The 24,397-nt window shown below is 42.1% G+C and overlaps 1 protein-coding gene across 1 annotated transcript in view; it reads right to left on the bottom strand.

Annotated features, from left to right (window-relative positions):
• The window catches only part of DAAM1 (dishevelled associated activator of morphogenesis 1), a 178,461-nt gene that overhangs the window by 67,532 nt on the left and 86,532 nt on the right, over positions 1 to 24,397 (bottom strand). The window contains exon 3 of the mRNA XM_068963191.1: positions 15,099 to 15,188. Coding sequence (XP_068819292.1) covers positions 15,099 to 15,188 — 90 coding nt within the window. The remainder of the gene's footprint in view (positions 1 to 15,098; positions 15,189 to 24,397) is intronic.

The following is a 24,397-nucleotide window of genomic DNA, read 5'->3' on the forward strand; positions in this document are numbered from 1 at the left end:
GGGTTGCCATTTCCTCCTCCAGGGGATCTTCCTGACCCAGGGATCGAACCTGCCTCCCTTACATCTCCTGGATTGGCAGGCAGGTTCTTTACCACTTGTGCTACCTGGGAAGTCCAAAGATTTTGCTGAAGAACATCTACCCCATCCTTACCACTTCACTTCAGTTCTGCCTGCTTCCACTGCCTTGCCTAGTCTGTGCGGTATGGTTTCTATTTATGAATCTCTGAGACTGATTTGAAACCACTGAGACTATTCTACTTTACCCCTCCCCCATTACCTCATTATATCCACAGATGCACCTGGTTCTCTATCCTCCCCAGAAATCTGCTGGTCAAATAGCAGGGACACTTCTTTTGTATACATACACACACACACACACACAATTAATCATTTGGCTGCACTGGTCTTAGCAGCGCATGGGATCTTCAGCTGCAGCATGTGCAATCTAATCCCCTGACTAGGGATTGAACCAGGGACCCGTGCATTGGGAGCACAGAGTCTTGGCCATTGGACCACCAGTGAAGTCCCCTGGAATACATCTAGGAAATTTCTTTCACTCCTCACCAAAAACAAGTGGTCAACTCAGTGAGTTTAGACCCACTCCCCAACTCCACAACTCCCACCCCCAGCCAGAAAGAAAACGACACTTGACCACTATTAAAAAAAAAAAAAAAATGAGGTTTGTGCTACTTCTCAGCCAGCTATCACTTTTATTCTCTCCAAAATTAACAGTGCCACTTTAAAGACGTCTAGTCTCTCTGTGGGAACAGCAGCAATGAAACAAAGAGTAACAGTGTGACTTCAACAGTAAGGAGACCAGCTGCATTTCTTAAACAGCTCAGGGGCCCAATCTGTTCCAACACCCTCTTCTTTCCTGAAGAAGTCTTGGCTGACCTTACAGAACTGAAATCTTACAAGTCACATGCTGCAGGATCCTTAGGGAAAATGCATTTCATGTGCTAATATAGCTGAGAAAATAGCCACAATCTTCACCTAGAACTAAAAGCTGAGACTTTACAGCCCATTTCCCAAACTACGAGATATTTATTTCATTTATTTTAACAAGTCACTTTTTTGGCAAAGTACTTCATGGCATGGAAAATGACTGGAGCCTAAACATCTCAATCAGTGTAAATCCAACATCTGAAGCCAATTTTAGATGACAATTTCCCTTCATTTTCATGGCATAGAAAAAGAAAAAGGCTCCGATTATTATTTTCAGAAATGACACCAGCCCACATTTCCCTGCTGTCTATGACACAAAGGTGTGCAATGACTTAAAACAAATTACTTCTGTGTAGCTTGTTAAGAGCAGAGTCTTTGACCCATATTTCATCTGGGAGTGCTATAGACCCAAGTACGATTTAGTCCAGCTGGTTGGTAAATTAACATGTGTGGACACACACCACTAAACCCTTATGCAGTGTGGAAATCCAATCAGTGGTGTCAGTGGCCTTTGTTGCCTCACATCTTGCTACCAGATTTGCTACCAGACCAGCCTTTCAGAAAGCTGTAAAGCAGGTTTTGATGTTCTGTAACCTGCTCTTGGGAAAACAATCAAAGTGTGTTTATGATTTGCAGTATAACACTTAACATGAGACCATAAAGAGAGGACTTTGGAAAATAGTAATTAAACTATGAAGAGAATTGGGGGAAACAGTGAGCCCATAAAGGCATGTTCCATTCAGCGAAGCATTCTCAGGATGCCTGTGAGAAATGCTACAGCAGGGTTAACTGTCTCCTGGAAGGAGAGTCATAACTGTATTTCTGGATTTAAGTCATCACTGACTCTTTAATTCAGAATACAACTGAATTAATAACAGCAATTTTGGCAAAGAAAGAGAAAAGCATCCACTGGAAGATGTCACTGTCTCAGAAATGTCTAAATGTGAGGATGTGGGCAAACAGAGCTTAGAAACTGAGGAAACATAAACCACCTTTCCTTACGTATGGGGACAGATGAAAGGATGGCATCCTAAGACTGCTCCAGTCAATGTTGATCCACAGTACACTAAAGAATAACAAGAGAGTTTAAGACACTAACTTAAAGTTGGTATTCTTCAGTAGACTTTCTATTGCAACCCGTTTCTTGTTCCACACGTTACTCAGTTTCTGGAGTGTAAGAATCTGGAGAACCCCACACAGAAGTTATTAGCGGCACATTCTTACACTGGGAGCTCAAAGCTTATTCCTACTTCTCAAGGGGAAGAAGCTCTGAAATGCACCAACCATAACGTGGATTTAATAACATTAGGTGAGCTAGAGCTATTAGTGAAAAGAATGAAATCTATAAGAAACTCAAGTAAAGTGGCTTTTTTCCCTTCTTTGATCTCTCATCCAAAGTCCATACTTTCTTCTACTGATGTCTTTCCTAATCCTGTCTCCTGGAGCTGCTGAAGTCAGGCTGACTTGGGGTGGTGTTTTATGAAAGTGAGTGTCATAGGACCTAGAGAATCTGAAGAGAACCAGGGAGAGACCCAAGGAAAAGAAGCATGGTAGGTGACACTTATGTACAACCATAATCTAGGCACAACAGGAACCTTCAAGAGCAAGGAGGGTATATAACTATTACACGTGCTACATTCTCCTATCATGTGTGATGGCAGACAGTGCTAATCAATTACCACACTATTTGTATTGAGGTTATTTATAACCTCCAAATGCTTCTCGAAGCCCTATGGGCTTCAATCCCTCGTTGTTTATACAGTTGGTAATTAAGATAAATCTTTTTGCCATCTCTGCTTGGAGTTATTCACAGTGAACTCCATTAACCAAGGAAGGAAGCCACAGTCCAAAGAAAAACTGACACAGAGGAGGTATGTTGGTCTGGACTGTCTCATGGGCTACATGTCCCTGGGCTGGTGATTACCAGAACAGGAGGCTAGTTCTGGATTCTCATGTGTGAGATATAGTGATACTCCTTTCCAGAGATGCAGTGATTGCTGAGAACACTCGTTCAGTGTGCAATTCTATACTTGCAGATTGCAGAATTTTGGAAATGCAATGGACCAATACCTATGTGCTTCAACACAGAGGCAAGGGGCTCAAAGGGTCTCACAGAGTTGCATTTAGAACCCTGGTTCCACAATGGTACTGTTGACAAGTATTCTATGACAAAGAGTGAGAGCTCCAAGATTGTCATGTATTCCAAACTCTGCAATCAACACATGATGGAATGTGTCCTGCAGCTGAGCTGTCAAAAGGAATCTGCTTAACAATTAAGATTTGGAAGCCAAAGATAGCTGCTCTCTGGTAGCTGAGAACAACTGCTCTCCCAAGATCTCCATTCAAACCCATAAGCAGAAGCAAGAGTGTTCTTCCCACAGCACAGCACAGATGCAGGCATGAGGGACAGAACAGAGTGAAAGCTGTGGGGCTTGCTTCTTTAGCCCCCATTCCAGAGGGGAAAATAGAGCTCCACAGGACACACAACCCCCACACCCCCCATGACTCCATGGTAATTGGTTTGTCCAGCCAAGATACCTTACTTTGTCTCAGCTATATGTTGCCTATTCGTTTTCACTGTTGTTTGAAAGACAGTAAGTGAGTGCAAAACACAGGGTCATTCTCTCCCTCTGTCCTCTAATTAGAGGGGAAGCAAGGCCTTGGATGAAGGGTGTTCCTCACTGAAGAAATACAAGTACGAGGAAGCACAAAAGAGAGATGCTATCCACAGAGCAGATACATATTCACCGTTTTCACAAGGCTGCAAAGAACAAAGCAGAGTGAAGAATCATAGGTTGAAGAACCAGCAATCTCCAAATCCGTGAACTGACTTACTTGTACGTGGAAACCACCTCCGACTGTAGGCAGGGAGGACAGACAAACATAGAGTTACCCATCTCACTTTCTCAGTATCTGAAGGAATTGTGGAGTACAAGAAAGGGGAGAGGCTTTTATAATTTGTATGGAGAGATGTCCTAGAAAAGCGTGCTTTGGTTAGAAGAAAAGAGAGAGACCAGTTGTGTGCTTTTCCAGCCACTGAGCCTGTTTGTGCAGACATGCTGGTTTTGCACCTGCACTTCAGTCACCCTCCAGGGAATTGGCGGAGGCCTCAGAGGAACTTCCTGTGCTTGATGATGGCATATATCAGTCAAGAGCTGGCTAAAGATGGAAACACAGCTTCCCCGGGTCTGGACCTGAGGGTGCAGAGAGGTCTAGAGGAGAGGAAGAGTGAGCCACACACAGAGCGGTTTCCTTTGTAGTCAAACCAAATAAACAGAATGCTGAGGGAATTGTCCATTCTTAGGTACTTGTAACATTTTGTACTTTGGTCCAGTTTTATGGATATTTGAATGGAATGCTTTCATTCTCTAAACTTTGGGTTTTTCTTTTTTAAATGAAATGTTTACTTTCTACTCCAGGAATTTGTACTTTAATTTGATTTGCTAAGCTATACGAGAGAAAACTGAAGAACTTTAATGACAGTATCTTGTACCCAAAACGTTCAAACTTATGTAAAGTGATTGATCAGGGCATACAAACACTAGTTCCACCCCCTCCAACTATACCAAGCCCTTGGATGGTTGACGACTAATTTGCTTCAGGTAGAAACAATTACAAGCACTTTGGAGAGCAATTAAAGGTGAAAATGTTCAAACCAAGCAACACAGTAATTACATGTCTAGGTGCCTACCCTAGAGAAATTTTTGAACCTATACATAAGGATGTTTGTTGCAATTTTCTTTTTAAATAATGAAAACTTGGAAACAGATATTATTCAAAGAGGGATAAAAATAATTAAGCTGCGCCATATTCATATAATGAAACATTATATGGCAGTTAAAATGAAGACATACCATATATTGTCAATGGATACATACATTCAGAGAAAGAAATATATATGGGCAAAGGAAAACATATCACCTTCAGAATAGAGGTCACCTTTGGGTTTCAACAATGTTTATCACATTTTATTTCTTTCTTAAAAATCCACGGTATTAAAAAACTTAGCATTTGTTAAATGCAGGTGTTTTTTATATTTTATATGTTTTTGCACACACAAGAATAATCAACCAGGATAAACTAGTTTATCACACGACTGAGGAGAAAGTTATTAGAAGTTTGCTAGTTTTCATTTTTTAGAAATTTTAGAGAATATCAATTTATTGGAACCCAGAAAGTCCACCCTGGTAATTAAGTTTAAGACTTCTAACAGGAGGGAGGTGGGAGGGGGGTTCATGTTTGGGAACGCATATACACCCGTGCTGGATTCATGTCAATGTATGGCAAAACCAATACAGTATTGTAAAGTAAAATAAAGTAAAAAAAAAAAAAAAAAAAAAGACTTCTAACAATAACAGCCACTGTGGAAAACAGTATGGAGTCTTCTCAAAACACTAAAAACAGAACTATCGTATCACCCAGCAACTCCATTCTTGGGGATATATCCAAAAGAACCAAACACACGAATTCGAAAAGATACATGCACCTCAATGTTCATGGCAACGTTATTTATAACTTCTAAGATATGAAAACAACTCAAGTGTCCATCAACAGATGAGCAGATAAAGAAGATGTGGTATACACAGCAGAATACTACTCATTCATAAAAAATAATGAAAATCTGCCATTTGCAACAACATGGATAGAACTTGCAGGGCATTACGCTAAAGTGAAATAGGTCAGACAGAGAAAGACAAATACTGTATGGTATCACTTACATGTGGAATCTAAAAAATACAACCAACTAGTAAATATAACAAAAAAGCAGCAGACTCATAGATATACAGAACAAACTAGCGGTTACCAGTGGGGAGAGGGAAGGGAGAGGGACCAGGCTGGGTAGGAGATTTAGAGGTACAAACTACTATGTATAAAATAAATTATAAGGATATACTGTATATCCCAGGGAATATAGCCAATATTTTATAATAACTATAAATGGAGTATAACCTTTAAGAATTCTGAATCACTACATTGTACACTTGTAACTTCTGTAGTAATACACATCAACTATACTTCAATAAAAAGACTCCTAATAGTAACAGTATCTGCTACTTTGTTGAAACATTCTTTTATTATTTCCTTAACACTGACATTTTGTTTTATTAGCTTAGTTTCAGAAATCATACAGCTAGAATGCACTATTAGATTATAATGCTGCAACTTTGAACAAATTTTGCTGCTGAGCAGAGAACTTGTGAATCCAGTTCATTTTGACCTAATACGTTACTCATTTGTGAATATTGACTCGTTTAATGGAACCTCTTGATGTTGTGTACTACAAAGGGACTTTTCCCCACTGCAAAAATAACAGTTGCAATGTTGTCATCTAAAAATATTCTTTAATTGTTTTATGTTGAAAACTGAAGATATTTACTAACCACTTGCCTTTCCTAGGCCACAAAGAAGGAAGCTTAATTTAACAACACAGCTTGACCCACATACATGTCCACTCCCCAGAGTTTAAGTAGTGTTCACGACTGCTTGCCAGGCAAGCTCAATGATGAGAGCATCTCCACTGGTTACCCAAGGTCAGCAGGGACTGAGTGCTGCAGTGACATGTGGGTGAAAGAAAGAAGGAAGTGGAGTGGAATTTGACTTCCTTTTCGCCTCCATTATCCAAGACATAAATTAAGGATGCTCCTGAAATCAGATTCAAGGTTCTACTCAGAAGTTAAGGGACAGCCCCATTGATCAGTAAGGCAAAAAATCCCTAGAACTTCTTAATTAAATGGGGACCCTCTTTAACAATTTCTGACACTCACAATGAAGACTTTCTTGGTCTCTTCCCTTATCGTCACAATGCACCCTCCTATCTTACTATCTCCACCTTGAGATGTCCTGTAAGAAACTAAGGGAGAGGTGCTGTTCTAAGAAACCCAGGTATCATTATTTATGAATATGGACCTGAATCTCTGGCTAGCATGAGTGCGAACGAACAGAAACTCAGTCCATACCAGTATTTCAATTACTGTCACCATCACTGACATTATCAGCTATAACATTAAGATTGCCATGCCCCAAGTTCTCTGACAACTTCAAAATCATATTTTCTCAGTTTTCACAACAATTTTATGAATTTGACCTCACTGTATAGAGAAGACAGAAATGAGCTGTTAAGAAATATGCCCCAAGTCACACAGCTAGCTAATAAGTGGGGTACCCTGCCTTCTCAGATTACCCTTTAGATGGACTTTAACTATGCAAAGTCTTTCTTACAGTTATTACTTTGCTTCTATTTATGATGGAAAAAACAGTCAGTCACACTATGCTGAAGTTTATAACAACTGCAAGGGGCAAAATTTAGGAAACCTTCAGGCAGGTCCATTAATGGAAAAGCTGTTGGAGGCAATCCACCCCAGGGGAGGTGGGGAGTCCTCTCACTGGTAGTATCTCTAGACTGAAAAACAGAGAACTCTACAGAACTGGAGGGCTACATCCCAACAGAAGAATCCAGAAACTGTTCACTCACTTCACCAAGTACCAAAGAAGAAAGACAGATATGCTTTGGTTCATTCTATGGGCAAGTTTGTTCTCCACTTCTTCGTTGAGCTGAGTCAATGTTAATGACAACACAAGCTATGAGTTCAGGACCATCTGGCCGCCCCCCAGCAGGAGTGGTAGTAAGCACAGCTGGGATGGTAGAACTGGTGACATTGGAGGAAAAACTGCACCCCGAATGATATTATTAGACAAAGATTATAGGAAGAGGAGATAAGCAAATCCTCAGGAACCACCTGCCTTTGACAGGGACACAACTTTGGTTTAAGGGCTGCCAGACAGAGAGAATCCATGAATTTTGGACTCCAATTCTGAAAACTGGTGCTCACTTTGATACACTGGCTTTTGTAACAAAAAGAAAATAAAGACAGAAAACGGGGCATTGGCTATGAGATTATGCTACTTAGGGAGAAAGGGCCATGAGAAACAGTTTCCCTTCAGCGGACTTCTCGGCAAAAAGCTGAGGCCATTTCATCAGGACCAAGAATCATCACGCTTTCAGTCACCGCTGGAGGAGTAAATAAATAAAGGGCCCCTGAGCTAAAGAAAAAAAGAAAAAAAAAATTCCAGAGTTGTCCTGACAACACAAGCACTGGTTATATTTTAAATGATATTTATTTTTCCTCCTAATTTCAAAGAGAAATATGAAGTGGCTTTGCAATGTTCAAGTTGTCTAGGCTGAGCCAATTGCCTACAGGTTTCAGGGAGGGCAAGCCACAAGAGACTCTTATGGGGAAGATGCGCAGGGTGGCAGTGAAGCTGCAGCCATTTTGTAGTTTATAGGCACTGCCCTTTATCAGCTGGCTCACCTCATTGGTGTGAATCAGTAGGCAGGTATACAACTGCTCCACCTTCCCCTGGATCCTCCTCCAGCTTCTCCTTTGCTGGGGTGTGTGTGTGTGTGTGTGTTGACCTCCATGACTAATGGCTCAGGCTTCTGCAGGACACCCAGTCCAGGGTCAGCCAGTGGGACCTGCCACATGAGTCAGTCTGTCCCCGTAGACTCCAGCCTGTCCTTGTTCCCCTCTCTTTACATCCACCCTCCCTTCCAATTGCCTGCTCCAGGGACATAAAGCTCCAGCATTAGAAGCAAAGACAACAGCTTTACAGGGAGTGCTTAGCTAGTTTCTGTGATTACATAAGGGTTAATCTCTTTGCATGTGATTTCCCCCAGCATGTGTTTCTCTTAGTAGCCTCGCTTTTCTGACTGAAACCTGACAAACTATATTATACATATTTTTTAAAAAGAGCAATTTTATTTTTACTATAAAAAAAAAAAAAACTTATCCTAAGGTAGAAGTGAAAATAATGACTATTGGTACATTTGGGATATATTTGTATAAAGAAAAAACAAATCAAAATAAACCCCACCCACGATACAACCAAACAACAGTTTCTGTCTGACTACTTCTATAGATATAGAAAGTTTCTTTTGCATATGTTTGATGGTACCAATTACAGTTTTATTTCTCTTGTTAAACCTTCATTTCATCCTGAGCAATTTCCCAGGTCTTCAAAATTTCTTTGAAAGCATGACTTTCCAATGGCAGCAGCAACCATACTGTTAGGGTTGCATCCTATAATATAATCATCCCCCTCTAAGTTGTTGACCATCACTGGCTTTCAGAGACAACACTGCAAAGAACACCCCACATGTAGTTCTTGGCCTGTATCTTTCATCACTACCATGAGATCAACTCCTGGAAAATGCATGTTCCAGGCTCTGGATACATATTATCAAATTATTTTGGTCACCATCTTAAGATCTATCAGCATCTCATACTTAGGGCAATGTTCAAAACATTTATGAACAGTATAACCTGGGTATCAGTGAATTGGAACTAATAATAGAATGTGGGAACAGAGTCCTGCTGTCCCCTACCTGTCTTGCCAGGAGTTAGCCCTTGAGTCCCTAAATCATAAAGGAAGACTGGTTGGCCCTTGCGGGGAAGGTCAGATTGGCAGGAGAGTTTTTATTGGGAGGGCTTGAGGCAGCTGCTCTTTACCAACTAGAATTGGCCATATTGTGACCGACTCCACAGTTTCACTGCTATGGACACCGGGTGAATAGCCTGAGTTGGTGTTTTCACCTGACCTCTCTGGGTTGAATAAACCTCAGTTATTTCAATCTTCCCCTCAGCATCTTCATTTTAAGCCTCTCCATTGATTTCCTAACAAGCTCTAGAAACTGTGTTTAGTAAAGATCAGATTACCCAACAGTCTAAACTTGACTTTTAGGCACTGGCAGAAGGGATGAAGAACAAAGTACAAGAGGGAAACTGGACAGTGTGTGTGAACACAGCTCGGCTGCTGGAAGAGGAGCCCATTCGAGACGACGGGATGAAAGCATGACATTAGCTCCCTTGCTAGCACAGCCCCGGAAGTGGTCACGGTGATGAAGGAACTGTGTCTCCGTCACACACGAACACCCCAAGGCTTGGAGGCTCCTTCCTCTGTCCCCTAGGGTCTGCTTACCTTAGAATGGAGCTTATGGAAAGACTTGGCAGTTATTTGATGTCATCTGCTTCTACCTGGACCATCCACTCCAGGAAATCCGACTTGTTTAATCACCTTCAGAATCGAGCCAATATTCTGCCCCAGATACTCAGTACACATCAGGGTGACACACAAACCAACTAGCCCTTTGCCAACGGCACTGCTTCATTGGCTGAAACACCAGATCTGCAAAGCTTGTTCTTTTTTCACTGCTTCAGTCTGGGATTAAACATGCATCCTCACCTCTCACAGCCGGGGAATATGTAAACAAGGCAGGGAGTTTCAGAACCTAGTGATACCCACTCTCCTCCAGTTACTGTGCTTCCCTCATGTATTCTCAGAGAAGCAGAGTCAGAAAGAGAGGCCAGTCTTATTTCTGATCATTTTTAAGTCTGCCACATTCTGTAACCTCTTAGCACTTTAGGAGCATAAAGCCCAACTGGAATCCATTATCAGGGTGAAAACTCAATGGTAGGAGACCAAACCAGGCACTTCTAAAGAAGTCGAGAAACAGTTACAGATACCTAGTTTTCTCTCTTTCCCAAATCTCCAACATCTAGCAAAGTGGGCACCTGAAAACCTAAGGCTCATTCTACTGAATATTCAAATAATTACGGTAAAGAAGGACCATGCTAGTTGCTCAGTTGTGTCCAACTTTGGGACCCCATGGACTGTAGCCCGTCAGGCTCCTCTGTCCATGGGATTCTCCAGGCAAGAATACTGGAGTGGGTTACCATTTTCTTCTCCAGGGAAGAGGAGACCTAACTTATCCCTCTTTGCTTTCCACCAGGAGACTGGGAACAACCAGACCATTAACGTATCAACATTCCACTTCCTTGCTGTACAGCTGGTTTGTTTGACAGTCCTGTAGAAGACCGATGGTTCCTTTGTCTTTAATTCCACTGCTAGCATATGTTCCTTTAAATCCCTGTTTTGATCAAACCGCTTCCTCCTTGTGCTCTGAATGCATCTGAAAGATCTTATGACCATTCACAATGCATTGCTTTTTTGTATGTGGTAAAGGAGAATTCCTTCTTGTGGAATAGACTGGGGAAGTGATCTAATAAGGATATGCAAACCAAATAAAGGAAGTGAATAAAAGGTACCAGGAGAATTCTCAGCCAGTTTTCCTTGATGTCTTCTGAACATGCCTAGCACCAGATCAGCACTTCCCACAAAGCTGAAAGGCTCAACTGCAGCCAAGACAAGGTTCTTGAGTGATTTAACTAAACTAGAGTCAAACAAACTCAGCAACACAGCAAAAACTCACCTTCTCCAAAGCTGACTTCAAAAGATACAGAAATGTAATATGGAGAATCCAGAGCCATTTACTTAAGCCTTGGCTTAGGGATCAGAAATACGTGGAGGAAACATTAGGTGCAGTCATCAAATTTTGATCTTTGCCTCAAATATCTGATGTTACTACAGCTCACAGCTTCTAATTCCATCCACTGACTTTGTGAACTCTGAAGCTCATGGAGAGGGGAAAAAGCATTTTCTGGACACTTTTAAGGACTGGTTAAGTGACACAACCACTGCAACTGCTCCTGTGAAGAAGTGTGACTAAAGAAGATTTCTGCCTGGGCTGGTAAGACTGCTGTTGCCATAATACAGTGTGTATCATCTTAGTTTCTCCTCTCTGAAGACCTACTCCTTACTTTTCCCAGGGTTTAACAATCATGTTAACAATAAGCAAATACAGCATGGCCAGATGCCTTTCGTGGTCAGATGGTTCATTGTTTAAAAAGCTTCAGTTTAAAATCCAAAAGATTGTTAACAGATGCAGTTTCTGGCTGAAGACTGGGAAAAACCTCACTTAAACAAAAGAGCATGTTGTGATTGGAACTAAAAAGGGAATTACCTTTAAAGATAAGAACCACAAACATTTCCTATTTGAAAATACCCCCAACTCCAACAGAGCCTTTCCTTGGACCTTTCGTAAAAGTTAAAAAAATTTGACAGTGGACTGCTGCATACAACAAACCATGGCTGACCAAACCACTCTAGTCATTTTTACAGATTTGTTTGGACTTTTAACAAGGCCGCAACACCCATCTCTTGCTCTCCCCCCAGATTACTTAATTAGGCAAAATTCCAATTAATTTCTTTCCAATTCTTTTAGCCTCAGGAACACTTCTGCAGCTTTCGTTTTGGCTTTGGAAATGGGTTTTCAATCAGAGGACTCGGATAAAGCTGTTTGAGAAATGAACACAGAGCTTGATAAGCAGATAGCCACTGCTGGGACTCAAGTCTCTATTGGATGGAAAAGAGCCACTTGGCCAAGGAAGGCCAGGCCCCATCTTCAGTTCCCAGTGCCGTTTGTCTCCACAACTGCTGTGCACTTTTATGCAGAAAGTCTGCTTTTCCCCAGCTCTGTTTCTGTTGGCGCTCATGGACCCTTACTCTATGGCTTCACTATGTGTGAGAACATCTATGATGCTCTGAGTTCTAATCTTGAAAGATGGAAAGTCTGAAGGGGCCATGGGGGTGTAGCTTTCCCTTGGCCTGAGAAATGGATGTGGTCAGGCTTGCTGGTGACAAGTCTGATTTGAAAAGGCTATACCCAAGAGACGGTCCAAGGAAAACAGTCTGTTCTTGGTGGTAAGGATGGCCACCGTGGGCTCCCTTCTGAGAACGGGCAACCCATCCTGAAGGAGGCCAGGTTCTCTGAAGAGGGCCAAGCATCAGGCCCTTTTCATGCAAAGGGTTTTGTGTTCTCTTATTGCGTTATTTCTCTATTTATTAAAGGGTCCCAAAAGGTCAGTTGTAGACCTGAAGCACAGCATACTTTTAACAGTCTGAGAAGCTCTAATCAATAAAATCCTCAGTCAAGCCATTTTAAAGTGAAGCAGATCTATAAACTCCCAGGATTCCCCAAAGAGTTAAGATGGCTTTTCCACTCAGTCACACTATTGCTAAGTCATAAAGGGAATCCACGCTGCTGGAATGAAGCTAGCCGGAAAACTGCTTTCCCAAAGATCTGCACAATTGGGCCAGGTACTCGCAGGAATAACCCATCTGTCAGGAAATGGGATTCCGAGGCCAGTGGCCACATCTACATCCACTCGCCTACAAAAAGCCAACCCCACCACGCACTTAGGAGACAAGCTCTGAAAGAGGATTTGATAGGCCAGGAAATTGAAAAATGAGCAGCAGCTGTGCGGCCAAGGTCGTTTCTATCCTCCAGGGCTTGCCGTTTCTAATCTAAGGGGCAGTAGTTTCCATGATTAACTTTCAATTGCCGTCAAGGGTGTAATAAAATCTGGGAAAGAAGAAAACTTTCCCTTCGGTGAGCTGCTCCCATTCTCCTGCCCCTTCCTCTCCTCTAATGCATATTCTCAATCTCCACTCCACGTTGCTTCCTAATTTTGAGAAAAAAAAAATCTGTGCTCGTTTGAGCCAAAATAGACAATGTCCTCTGTGTACTCAGGCACTTAAGGATTTTTCTTTCTCAGTTGTAGGGGCCAGGTCTTGAAGGCAGCTGCCTGAAAAGTTCTCTTGTTTTCAAGACCATTCAACACTATTACTATCAGAACAGAGCACATTTTAATTTTCATTTTAAAATTCTTTCCATTTAAAATCTCTTTCCTGAGCGATGACCCATCAGTTTGACAGAATAGAGGTCTTCCCATTGGTAAGATGTTCACAGAAAGAAGAGGACATACTCAATCACAAACACATCTTACTGGTTACCACTGCATTAGGAATCGTTAATGCTTAACATGATCTTAGTGGCTCAGAAGTCATCTTAAGAGGCTACAGTTGGACACATCTCTCAGCAAAGACCCCTGGAACAAAATCCCACATGTAGTTTTATCAATTACAATAGCTCACATGGAAAATTAAATGTGCTTTAGTTTGTTTGAGAGGTAGGTATAACCAAACAACTCAGTGGTTCATTCATTATACCTTCACTTCCAGGTATCAGATGCTGGTGTTACAAGGGTTATAAAGCCTGGCAGGAGAGGAATATAGGAAGGTTCCCTGCTGTAGAGACGCTTCCAGGAGGGGGCATGCCAATTACACAAGGCAGCGTGGTGGGGTGGAGGGGTGTCGGGGGGTGGGAACCATGGGGGCAAATGGAGGTCCCCAAATGCATCCTAATCCACTAAGGAAAGGTTTCCCTGGCTGATACTGTATCTTCTCCAGATACTGGATTGTTATAGTTTGTTCCAGTTTCTTTGCTTCCAGAGGTGAGTAATCCAGCACCCACTCTGGTTGGAGAGGTAGCGTTTCCCTTAGGAACCAACCCTGCCCTTCCTGCTTCCCTGTCTTGATGTAAGTCTCCCCTAGAAAAGACAGGAAAGTGGCAAAAGCTGGCCATGAACACAAATGGTTCCAAAAATGGGTGAGAGAACAGTTGCAGAATCTGCCACCGGGTTTGAAAGATGGCACAGTGAGCTTTACTGCGGGAGACATAGTCCATGGGTGGTGCCTAGTGCCATGGAGGCTAGGGAAGAGAGTTAAGTACTTTTTCTACCCCATGAATTCCTTTCTCTCCTCCTCCAAAGGTACCAGAATCCTCAGCTTTTGTGTGTAGATGACCACTCAGAATAAGACAGCATTCCTGGCAGGGGTGTGTGGCCATGTAGCTAACAGTGGGATGTGGGGGAACTCAGGTCTGGGACTCCCGATGTGGCCCTCAGAGCGGGGGTAGGGAGCTGCGCCTTCCCCTTTACTCCAGCCCCAGTTTGGAACGTGAAATGGATGGAGAGCCACTTCACACCACGAGGACAAGGCCACATCTTAGAGATGGCCAAATGGAAAGTTGTTCGAAGGTAGTCACAGAGAGCAGGGAAAACTACAGCTGTGAAACCACAATGCTGGTCCTCACCTACCTACATACAAACTTTCATGTAAAGGGCAAGTTTTGGAAAAACACTTCAACCTTCTGTAAGCGGATGTTATTTAGGGGTCTCATACACAAGGTTATGAATAATGGTGTGAGGTAAGGGGGTTGCAATGAGTGTTGATAAAATCAACATCCAAGGAGCTAGCCCTTTACCACATGCAGTGTTAAGGCCACAACTGGGCACATTCGATCCGGTTTTTACATTATAAAGAACTGCCCGAAGTCTGGTGGTAAAATGGAAGAGCAAAGAGCATCAAAACAATGATAACTTTCCAGTTAACCACAATCATCATGAATATCTTACCTTTTTCTTGCTACAGTATATCTGCCATTTTTTCTCTGCTGGAAGTGCAAACATGGCTTCCCTGTGTTTGTCTGTGAGGTCAAGTTCATCCTGAGAAGACAAATAGTAATAATTATTTTACAAATTGATTGTTATTCCTATAAGGGAAGTTTTATCAGCATCACTGGAGTGAGAAAACAAAGCCAACACATATTCAAATGAACTTAGGAAAGACCAAGAAGCTCTAAGTGCCAGTGTCTATCACCAGCATTAAGAAAGCAGGTCCCTGGCTTTGGGCTGGGCACCCAGCACAGCCCTACACTTACCGAAGGGTGGGAAAAGCAGGCTGGGCACGGACAGAGTTGTCCTGGGCCAACGTGTACTGCTGCAGAGGGTCCACCGAACATTAAAAGTCTTTAAAGCTCCAGAGTTTGGAAGGATTTACTCATTTTACAGATGAAGGACTGGTGAGGATGGCTCTACAAACACTGACAACTGGGATGGGCCCTGAGGGACATGATGAGACGGGCGGAAGAAGAAAACCAAGGGTTGGGATGTGGTAGTGAATTAGAGCATCTAGGGGACACTGACCAGCTTAGCTGAAGCACTAGGTTTATGCAAAGAACCATCAGATAAAAGGTTGGGGAGGTAAGCTTCAAGGCCAGATTAAGGAGTTTATTTTCTTGACCAAGAAGAGCCAGTGAAGGTTCTGAGAAAGGGAGTGACATCTGTATCACCAATATTTATTCGGTACTTCAAATGTCAAGCACTGCGCAATAATTTTCTTGTTTAGCTCTCACAATAACCCTCAGAGTTCCACTCATGATCACACCCACCTTGTATTAATAATACTTGTTGTAATACAGCTGGGGGAAGTTTTGGCAGAAGGTTGGGTAAGTAACCTGCTCAAAGACCACATATGCCTGGTAGATGATGGGGCTTCGAGTTTAAGCCTAGAGCTGTCTGACTCCTGAGCCCAGACTCTCAGTCTCTCAGATCAGTGTCTGGAAACATTAATTTTATAGTGGTGTGCAGCTTAGATTGAACACTGAGGGAAGGCAATTTATGAACATCTATAACTAATGAACAACAATGAGATAATGACTATAAAGTGCATAGGGAACAGTTCTTGGCATTTAATAACTCACTCCATGGTCAACATTATTATTTGTATTGAGCATCTGGTACAATTTTATTCCTATAGGGAAGTTGAATCTAGTTAAGAGCGGCAGATTGATGGGTGTGAGACATATTAAATTACTATAAATTAAGGCACAATAATAAGGTTCAGCCAACTGAGGCATATAATGCAGCTCTACCACTCGTGGGCCTCCCATCTTACAGTTCTGCCTCTGCTGGGTCATCAAGTGCTATCATTTCTTCCTTGAAAAAAAGCTCACGTTTTCCCTTTTTGTTTCCAGTGAAGCCACCCAAACTTATGCCCTAATCACCTCTGCCTTGGCTCTGGCACCAGCCTCCCCCAGTTCCTTCTCGCCTTTCTGATACTTTCTACATCATGGCCACTGACGCGTTACACCAGTGGTCCTCAGACGAGTGAGCAATGGAATCACCTGGAAGGTTCCTTACATCACTGATTGCCCAGTGTTGAGGACTGAGAAAGTGGGAGGAAGTACAAAATGTCATTAGTTCCACACTACCTGCAAAATTAATTATACATCCCTCAGCCAGTCTTTTGAGGTCTTCCATTTATAATCCCAACTTAATTGCCAGGCTTATTTCTCGTTATCCCTTATGCCCTGATCTCGTTAACCCCTGCACCTCCAGGGCCTAGACACACAAGGTCTGATACATGCCAGCTGCCTAGGAAAAATTTTTCATCTCATTAAGCCTTTGTTTCCTCATCTCCAGGATGGGCCTGTAATTTCAGGGCTCTGTGAGGATTTGCAACATCAACTCAGCAGGTAGTAATGTCTGGCACAGGGAGGGGCAAATGTACTGTGGTTAGTTCTCTCATCTTTTAATACAAGCCAGGAGCTATTTTAAGAGCAAGGTAAGCAGTTAGGTCACTAAAACACACACTCAGACACTAACCACTAGAAACTAGTTAAGAATTTCAACAATGTAAAACCAAGGAAGGAATAAAAAATATTTACAGGAAATTCCATTATAAGGGAACATGTTAAAAATGTTAAAATTTTGTTATGCAACTGTTACATATGTGAAATTATTATTTTTTCCCTTTCTTCCTTTTTAAATTTCCTGTAAGTTATACCTGTTCTCATCTCCTGATGAATAGGGGGATATGGCGACATAAAGGACTTCCCAATTAGGGTTTTCTTGGGGTGGGATTGTGGAGTCAGGTCAGTTATTCAAATAGCTCAATAACATGGTGGTTAGTTTGGGGAAAAGGGTTGTGATCTGTGAGAGAAAAGTGAAACTCGCTCAGTCACGTCCGACTCTTTGAGACTCCATACAGTCCATGGAATTCAGCAGGTCAGAATACAAGAGTGGGTAGCCATTCTCTTCTCCAGGGGATCTTCCCAAACCAGGGATTGAACCCAGGTCTCCCACACTGGAGGCGGATACTTTACCAGCTGAGACACAACAGAAACTCAAGAATACTGGGGTGGGTAGCCTATCCCTTTTCCAGGGGATCTGCCCGACCTAGGAATCAAACTGGGGTCTCCTACATTGCAGGTGGATTCTTTACCAGCTGAGCTACTTGGGAAGCCCTGATGTGTGGGAGAACAGTGCTATTAATACTGTATCCTTTACTACGCCGCACTACTGTTTTCCTAACTGAGCAGAGGTGTGAAGAAACATGTGAATCTTAAAAACCTCAAAATTCACAGCAAAAAGTACTAGTATTACTATATTTTACTGTTAGAGTTAGAAAACTGCTTCTGCTGAGACACAAATGACCGATTTTGAATTGAGAGGACATGGTTGAATTCGAACTTTAGAGCAGATGGCTTCATGCAAGGAGAGAATTTCCATAAAATAATTAAAAATCGCCATAGGCCCTCTAGGCTTCCCAGGTGACTCACCAGGTAAAGAATTTGCCTGCCAATGCAGGAGATGCGGGTTTGATCCTTGGGTTGGGTGGATCCCCTAGAGGAGGAAATGGCAACCCACTCCAGTATTCTTGCCTGGGAAATCCCATGGACAGAGGAACCTGGCAGGCTACAGTTCATGGGGTCACAGAGTAAGACGCAACTGAGCATGCACACACATAGGCCCTCTGGATGTAATTTGGGATTACAGTAAGACAATAGGAAGGAATACATGGACAGTGGTAATGGTAACAGCTAACAATTACTGAGCACTTTCTGTGTGCTTAGTAGCAATGTTTTTTTATGGATTAATTTAGTTTATCCTCACAATAATCCTATAAACTGGGTACTATTATCCCACTTTCCAGGAAACTGAATCAAACAGATTCAATAGCCTGTTTAAGGTAAGACAGCTAGTAAATGGTGGAGGAGGAACTTGAGGCTTGACTGTCTGGTTCCAGATCCCATGTCCTTAACCACTAGCCTGTTCATTCTGTTGATTACTCAACAGGTAGGTAGAACCATGACACTGACGTCAGTAGGAAAAACGCACCCTTGAGCTGCACTGGCGGCCCCCTGGGCCTGCTGAGTGTCTATTTGCACAAAGAGGGAGACTTTGTTGTCAGATACCCCTGAGTTCCAGGTCTGGTTGTTATGGATTACGTAAAATTCAAGCATCCACTAAATTTAGGCATTGTAGGTGCAGGGAATAGAAAGGTATCACAGAGCTCATACGTTTGAAGAGGCAGAATAGAAATCAAATAATCACAGGATCCCAGGGACGAGCACACAGAGTTGAGCTGCCAGAGCCCATTTGCTACGGGGAGTCATGGGGCAGGGAAGGCTGTGATTGAGGTGAGACCTGAGAAATGAATAGAAATTAAATAGGTCAAAAGCACCACAGACAGTGAACAGCAGCCTTGTAGACAGGCCACTGTAAACTTTGGTCTTTATCATAAGAGCAATCAGAGGTCACTGGCAAATCTGAGCAAGGAGGGGTGACATGGATTAAATAATAATTGGGAGTGCCTAGGCACAATGCCCAGAGTGTAATGAGACCCCCACCCCTCCATTCCAAAAGTTTCTTTGCTGTGACTCACTCCGGTTTAATAATACGGCTTGAAACAAGCCTGCAAGACTGGAAGAGACTATCACACAGCCTTACAGATCAATCAACACCTACTCCACGTCCTATCCATTCTAGGACCATGGCCAGACATTACAAAGGATGCAAAGATGAATAACAGACCCCAATCGCATGGAATTTAGATTCCAGTTAGGAAGACAAGATGATAGAAGGCTTCAACAATTCCTCTTCTTCTCAGGATATAGTCCAAATTCCTTAGCTGGGGTAGGGCCCTTCATGATATGGCCTTTGCTGACTTGCCCACCTCACTACCACCTCCTCCTCCTCCTCCCCCAGCAGCCAACTTTCAGCACTTGGGATCACAAGTTGCCCATTTCTGAAACCTTTTTCCAAAGAGCCCTTCCCACCATGTCTAAGAATGAGTCTCATTTATCTAAGCTTTGGGGGCTTCCCTGATAGCTCAGTTGGTAAAGAATCCGCCTGCAATGCAGGAGACCCCGGCTAGATTCCTGGGTCGGAAGATCCACTGGAGAAGGGAAAGGCTACCCTACAGTATTCTTGAGCTTCCCTTGTGGCTCAGCTGGTAAAGAATCTGCCTGCAATGTGGGAGACCTGGGTTCGATCCCTGGATTGGGTAGATCCTCTAGAGAAGGGAAAGGTTACCTACTCCAGTATTCTGGCTTTTACAAGGTGTCTAAGCTTTTACAAGGGATCAGTTGTCCCCCAGGCAGCCTACCTGACTTACCCTGGGGGGTGGGGGTACCCTTCTCTGCTCTCCTAACCTTCTGGCATTAATCACATTGCCACAGTTGCATTAATCACAATCACATTGGCATGTCTGACTCCCTTCCTAGACTCATCTCCAGATGCAGGAATGAAATTTGCTCTATTTATCTTTGCATTAGTTGCCAGGACCCAAAACAATATCTGATATATAGCTGGACTGAAGAAAAAACTAAGGTCCTCACCTTAGTGGTGAGGTATCTGAAAAAGAGGGAGAGGGGTTATTATGGGGCATAGTCAAGATCAATGCATTTCAATAATTCAAACCCATCCTCCCCCCCCCTTTTTTTTTTTTTTTGCATAAGATAGTGGCACTAATGGTAAAGAGCTCGCCTGCCACTGCAGGAGACATAAGAGACTGTAGCCTGGTGTGCTACAGTCCATAGGGTCGCAAAGAGTCAGAAGCGACTTAGCAGGCACATACGCAGAGTAAGGGTACACTCTTAAGTAAGCAATTTTCGTGTTTTGGCAAAGTTATACGTTGAAGTTTTTTGCACTTTAAGCTTCAGAAACTGGTTGTACCATTTTACTCTCCCACCAGCAACATATAGCAGTTTTGGTTACTCTACACCCTCACAAACATTTGGTACTATATCTTTAAAATTTTAGTCATCCTAGGGCTTTCCACGGAGAAGGCAATGGCACCCCACTCCAGTACTCTTGCCTGGAAAATCCCATGGATGGAGGAGCCTGGTGGGCTGCTGTCTGTGGGGTTGCACAGAGTCAGACACGACTGAAGTGACTTAGCAGCAGCAGCAGCAGCAGGGCTCTCCAGGTAGTGCAAGTGGTAAAGAACCTGCTTGCAAACGCAGGAGACATAAGAGATGCAGGTTAGATTCCTGAGTCAGGAAGATCCCCTGAAGAAGGGAATGGTTACTCACTCCAGTATTCTTGCCTGGAGAATCCCATGGACAGAGGAGCCTGGTGGGCTATAGTCCACGGGGTCACATAGAGTCAGATGCCACTGAAGTGACAGCACAGCTTATGTGAAGTGGTACCTCAATGCAGTTGTAATTTGCATTTTCCTGATGACATCTGATGCTCAGTATGCCTTTTCACAAGTTCACATGACATTCACACATATTCTTTTTTGAGATATCTATTCAAATCTTTTGCCCACTTATGAATTGCCTGTCTTATTGTTGCAAAACATGTCCTTTGGCAGAGGTATGTACTGCTCGTATTTTGCTTCACCTGTGCCTTTTCATTTTGTTAAGTCTATTTTGATCACTAAGTGTTTTTTATGAAATATAACTTCATAATATTTTTTTCTTTTATTAAAGTTAGTGTTTTTTTATTTTCTGTAAGAAATGTTTGCAAGCTGCAGATAAAACAAAACGAAACAAAACTCTATGGTTTCTTATGGAAGCTGCTAGCTTTAGCTTTACCTCCTATGTTTGAATCTATACCCTATTTCACAGACACCACTCCTGAGGTCGTTCTTTGGTTACAAAATGCATGGGCTGCTTTTGGCAACTTTCTTTTTCAGCTACCTGCACTCATTTAGACACACTGCTGGGCAAGCTGGGGAATGAAAGCACAATTCACGAAAGGAGGAAAAAGAACAGAGTATAAACTAATTTGAAATCATCTCATACATTAGTTTCTTCAAAGCTATAAAATTACTTCAAAGTAATATTAAAGATTTTTCACTTTGATAATTCAAATACTGAAAGAGGCGATCATGGAAAACGAAACAATTAGGATCACAGCATCTCAGATAGTGTCTCTTTACATGAATTTTTAAAGAAAAAAAAAGTCAATCTATAGAAGCAGAAAGCAGATCAGTGGTTGCTTGGGGCTAGAGGTAGCAACAGAGATTAACTGCAAATGGACCCAAGAGGAGATAAGGTTGATGGAATTATTCTAGAGCTGGATTGTGGTGATGACTGCAAAACTATATAAATTTACTAAAATACATCGAACTTTACACTTACAAGGGGTCAATTCTACAGCATGTAAGTTATATCTCAATAAAGTTCTTTTTAAAAAAAATCAAGCCTGGTTGATGGAGCCCCAGGAAAACAAAAAATTTCAGAGTAGAGAAAATAGGGTATGTACTGTGTGTACATAGTAAGGAAAGATCATTCTGGTTGAACAGTTAACTAAAACAAGGACTCTATTTAGAAAAGAAACATTGGAGGAAAATGTATGAACAGGCAGGAAAGGGAAAAAGTGAGCCCCTTTAGAGTAAGTGGTTCAGTCTGAGAAATGTTACAACTTTAGATACAGTTTCTGTTTGAAACCATGAGCCCTTCCATGAAACATTCTTGTCCTTCCCTTGAAAATTCTGTAGACTCCAACAGCATGCATTCCATTTAGACCAAGAGATGGGCAATGTTTCCCCCAATGTCCCTTAAGATTAAATTAGGTGATAGGTTAATATAACAATTTAAGTCCTGAAGAAACTTTTCAGTGTTTTTTGTTTCTCCTGAGTAGTGATCGAGGGAAGAGTACTGGCCTTCTGTGGGTTAACAGTCAAGTTTTTCACTTGTTCAATTGCTAAGTCCTATCCAACTATTTGTGACCCCATGGACTACAGCACTCCAGACGTCCCCTCCTTCACAATCTCCCAGAGTTTGCTCAAACTCAAGTCCATTGAGTCAGTGATGCCATCCAACCATCTCATCCTTTGTCGCCCCCCTTTTTCATTTCCTCTTGCCCTCAATCTTTTTCACTAAGATTAACAAACAAATGTATTTAGCACAACCCCAAGAAGCCTCCTGGTTGCTTCTAGATCACCTTCTAACCTCTCACCTTACTTCCCCCACCCCCAGTTTTTGCAATCTGGCTATGTTAGATATTGTTTTGAGGGCTGGCAAATAATCCAAAGATAAATAGAATAAATTTAGCTCCTGTTACTATACCTTAGATTGAGATGGCCTAGCTCCCTTCATTGGCCAAAGAATTTTTTTTTCCATATTATTCTTTCTTGGATAGGGCTTTAAAAGTTAAAGGAAAATGATTTAGCGAATGGTAAAGAAAGAAACATCTGCACCAAGCATCATTTTTTCTCCACAGAAAGTGCAAGTTCTTAAAAATGGAAACCAACAAAGGCTTTTCTTCTGTGGGAAGATACCAATTATGTTTTTCATATCTTTATAAAACACTTATTTCCTATATTTTTTATTATCTTGGAGAAAACATAATACTTAGACATTTTTTTATTAAGAAGAAAAGAGCGCTGAAGGAGGTCCAGCTGTGGGAACTAAAATTCTGGCTTCATCTCTCACAAAGCATGTTATAAACTCCACTTGGAAAGATTCTGCACAAAGAAACCCCACCAGTACTACACTCTAGAGTAAGCAGGCAACTCTATAGAGAAATCTATATAAATCAGAAAACAATTGGCACAGCGCAATAAATCTAAGGAAATGGATTGATTCACTAGATAAAGCAAAGGAAGGAATTTTGAAATAATATACAATAAGGGTTTTGAATGAGTTGAAAAGCTCTTTTCAGAGATGTGAGTGAGGCTAAAATATGGAATTATTTATAATACCTTCAATGCGATATTTAAAGGACCTATTTTTTGAACATCTACCAAGTCAATAGATTTCAGTGAGCCAACAACAAGTGAGTTTTCAGCTAACAAGAGAAATCTCTAATGAAGGAATTCAGGATTTCTATTTCTAATGAGTTAAGCTAACTCTTTATCACACAGAAGTAGGAAGACACATGTTGAATGCTGGGGGAAACAGAGATTAAAAACACGAAGAGCGGGAGAGCTAAGACAGACAGGTCCTTGGGGTTACCTTGCCTATCAACCCATGTTCTGTGTATCTTTCTGTTTTGGGGTTGTTTGGCTTTGGTTTTTAAATGGTCCTTGACAAGGTAATCATCCATTTGACTCAATGCACAGAGCTCACAGTATTTTTTAACATTATATTATTCACACGAGGGTAACTTTTCTTCTTCAAATTAAAAACACCAGGTATTTACCCATAGTAAATAGGCCCAAGTTACCCATCCTGATCCCACCCACCAAAAGTCTCCCACATGTCCAGGAGGCAGCAAGCCCCCGGTTCACCTCACATAAACCCAACAGCAGCGGTGCCGTCTCTGGGTTTAGCCCTCTTCCTCATCCACCATCATTTCCCACGTCTAACCTCATCTCCCACCCCACAACTCAACACTACCACATACAAGACAAACCCTCTTGGAGGGACAAATGGTCAGGCCTTAAGTCACATGACACAGTGCTAAGAACCACACCAAGCAGAAAGGACCAGACAAAGCAGACAGAGGACTGAAGGGTGGCACTTTAACAGCAGCAAAATTAGACTTCTATAAATGTATGGAGAACATGTACCTTTCAGCTGCAATAATTCATTAAATTTATGAACATCCATCCTTCCCACAGCAAACAGCCACCACATCCACGAGTCATGAAATGCCAACACAGCTCTTAAAATTTAACCACCATGACCTTGAGA

The sequence above is a fragment of the Capricornis sumatraensis genome, chromosome 2 (assembly GCF_032405125.1).
Source record: "Capricornis sumatraensis isolate serow.1 chromosome 2, serow.2, whole genome shotgun sequence".
Lineage (NCBI taxonomy): Eukaryota > Metazoa > Chordata > Mammalia > Artiodactyla > Bovidae > Capricornis > Capricornis sumatraensis.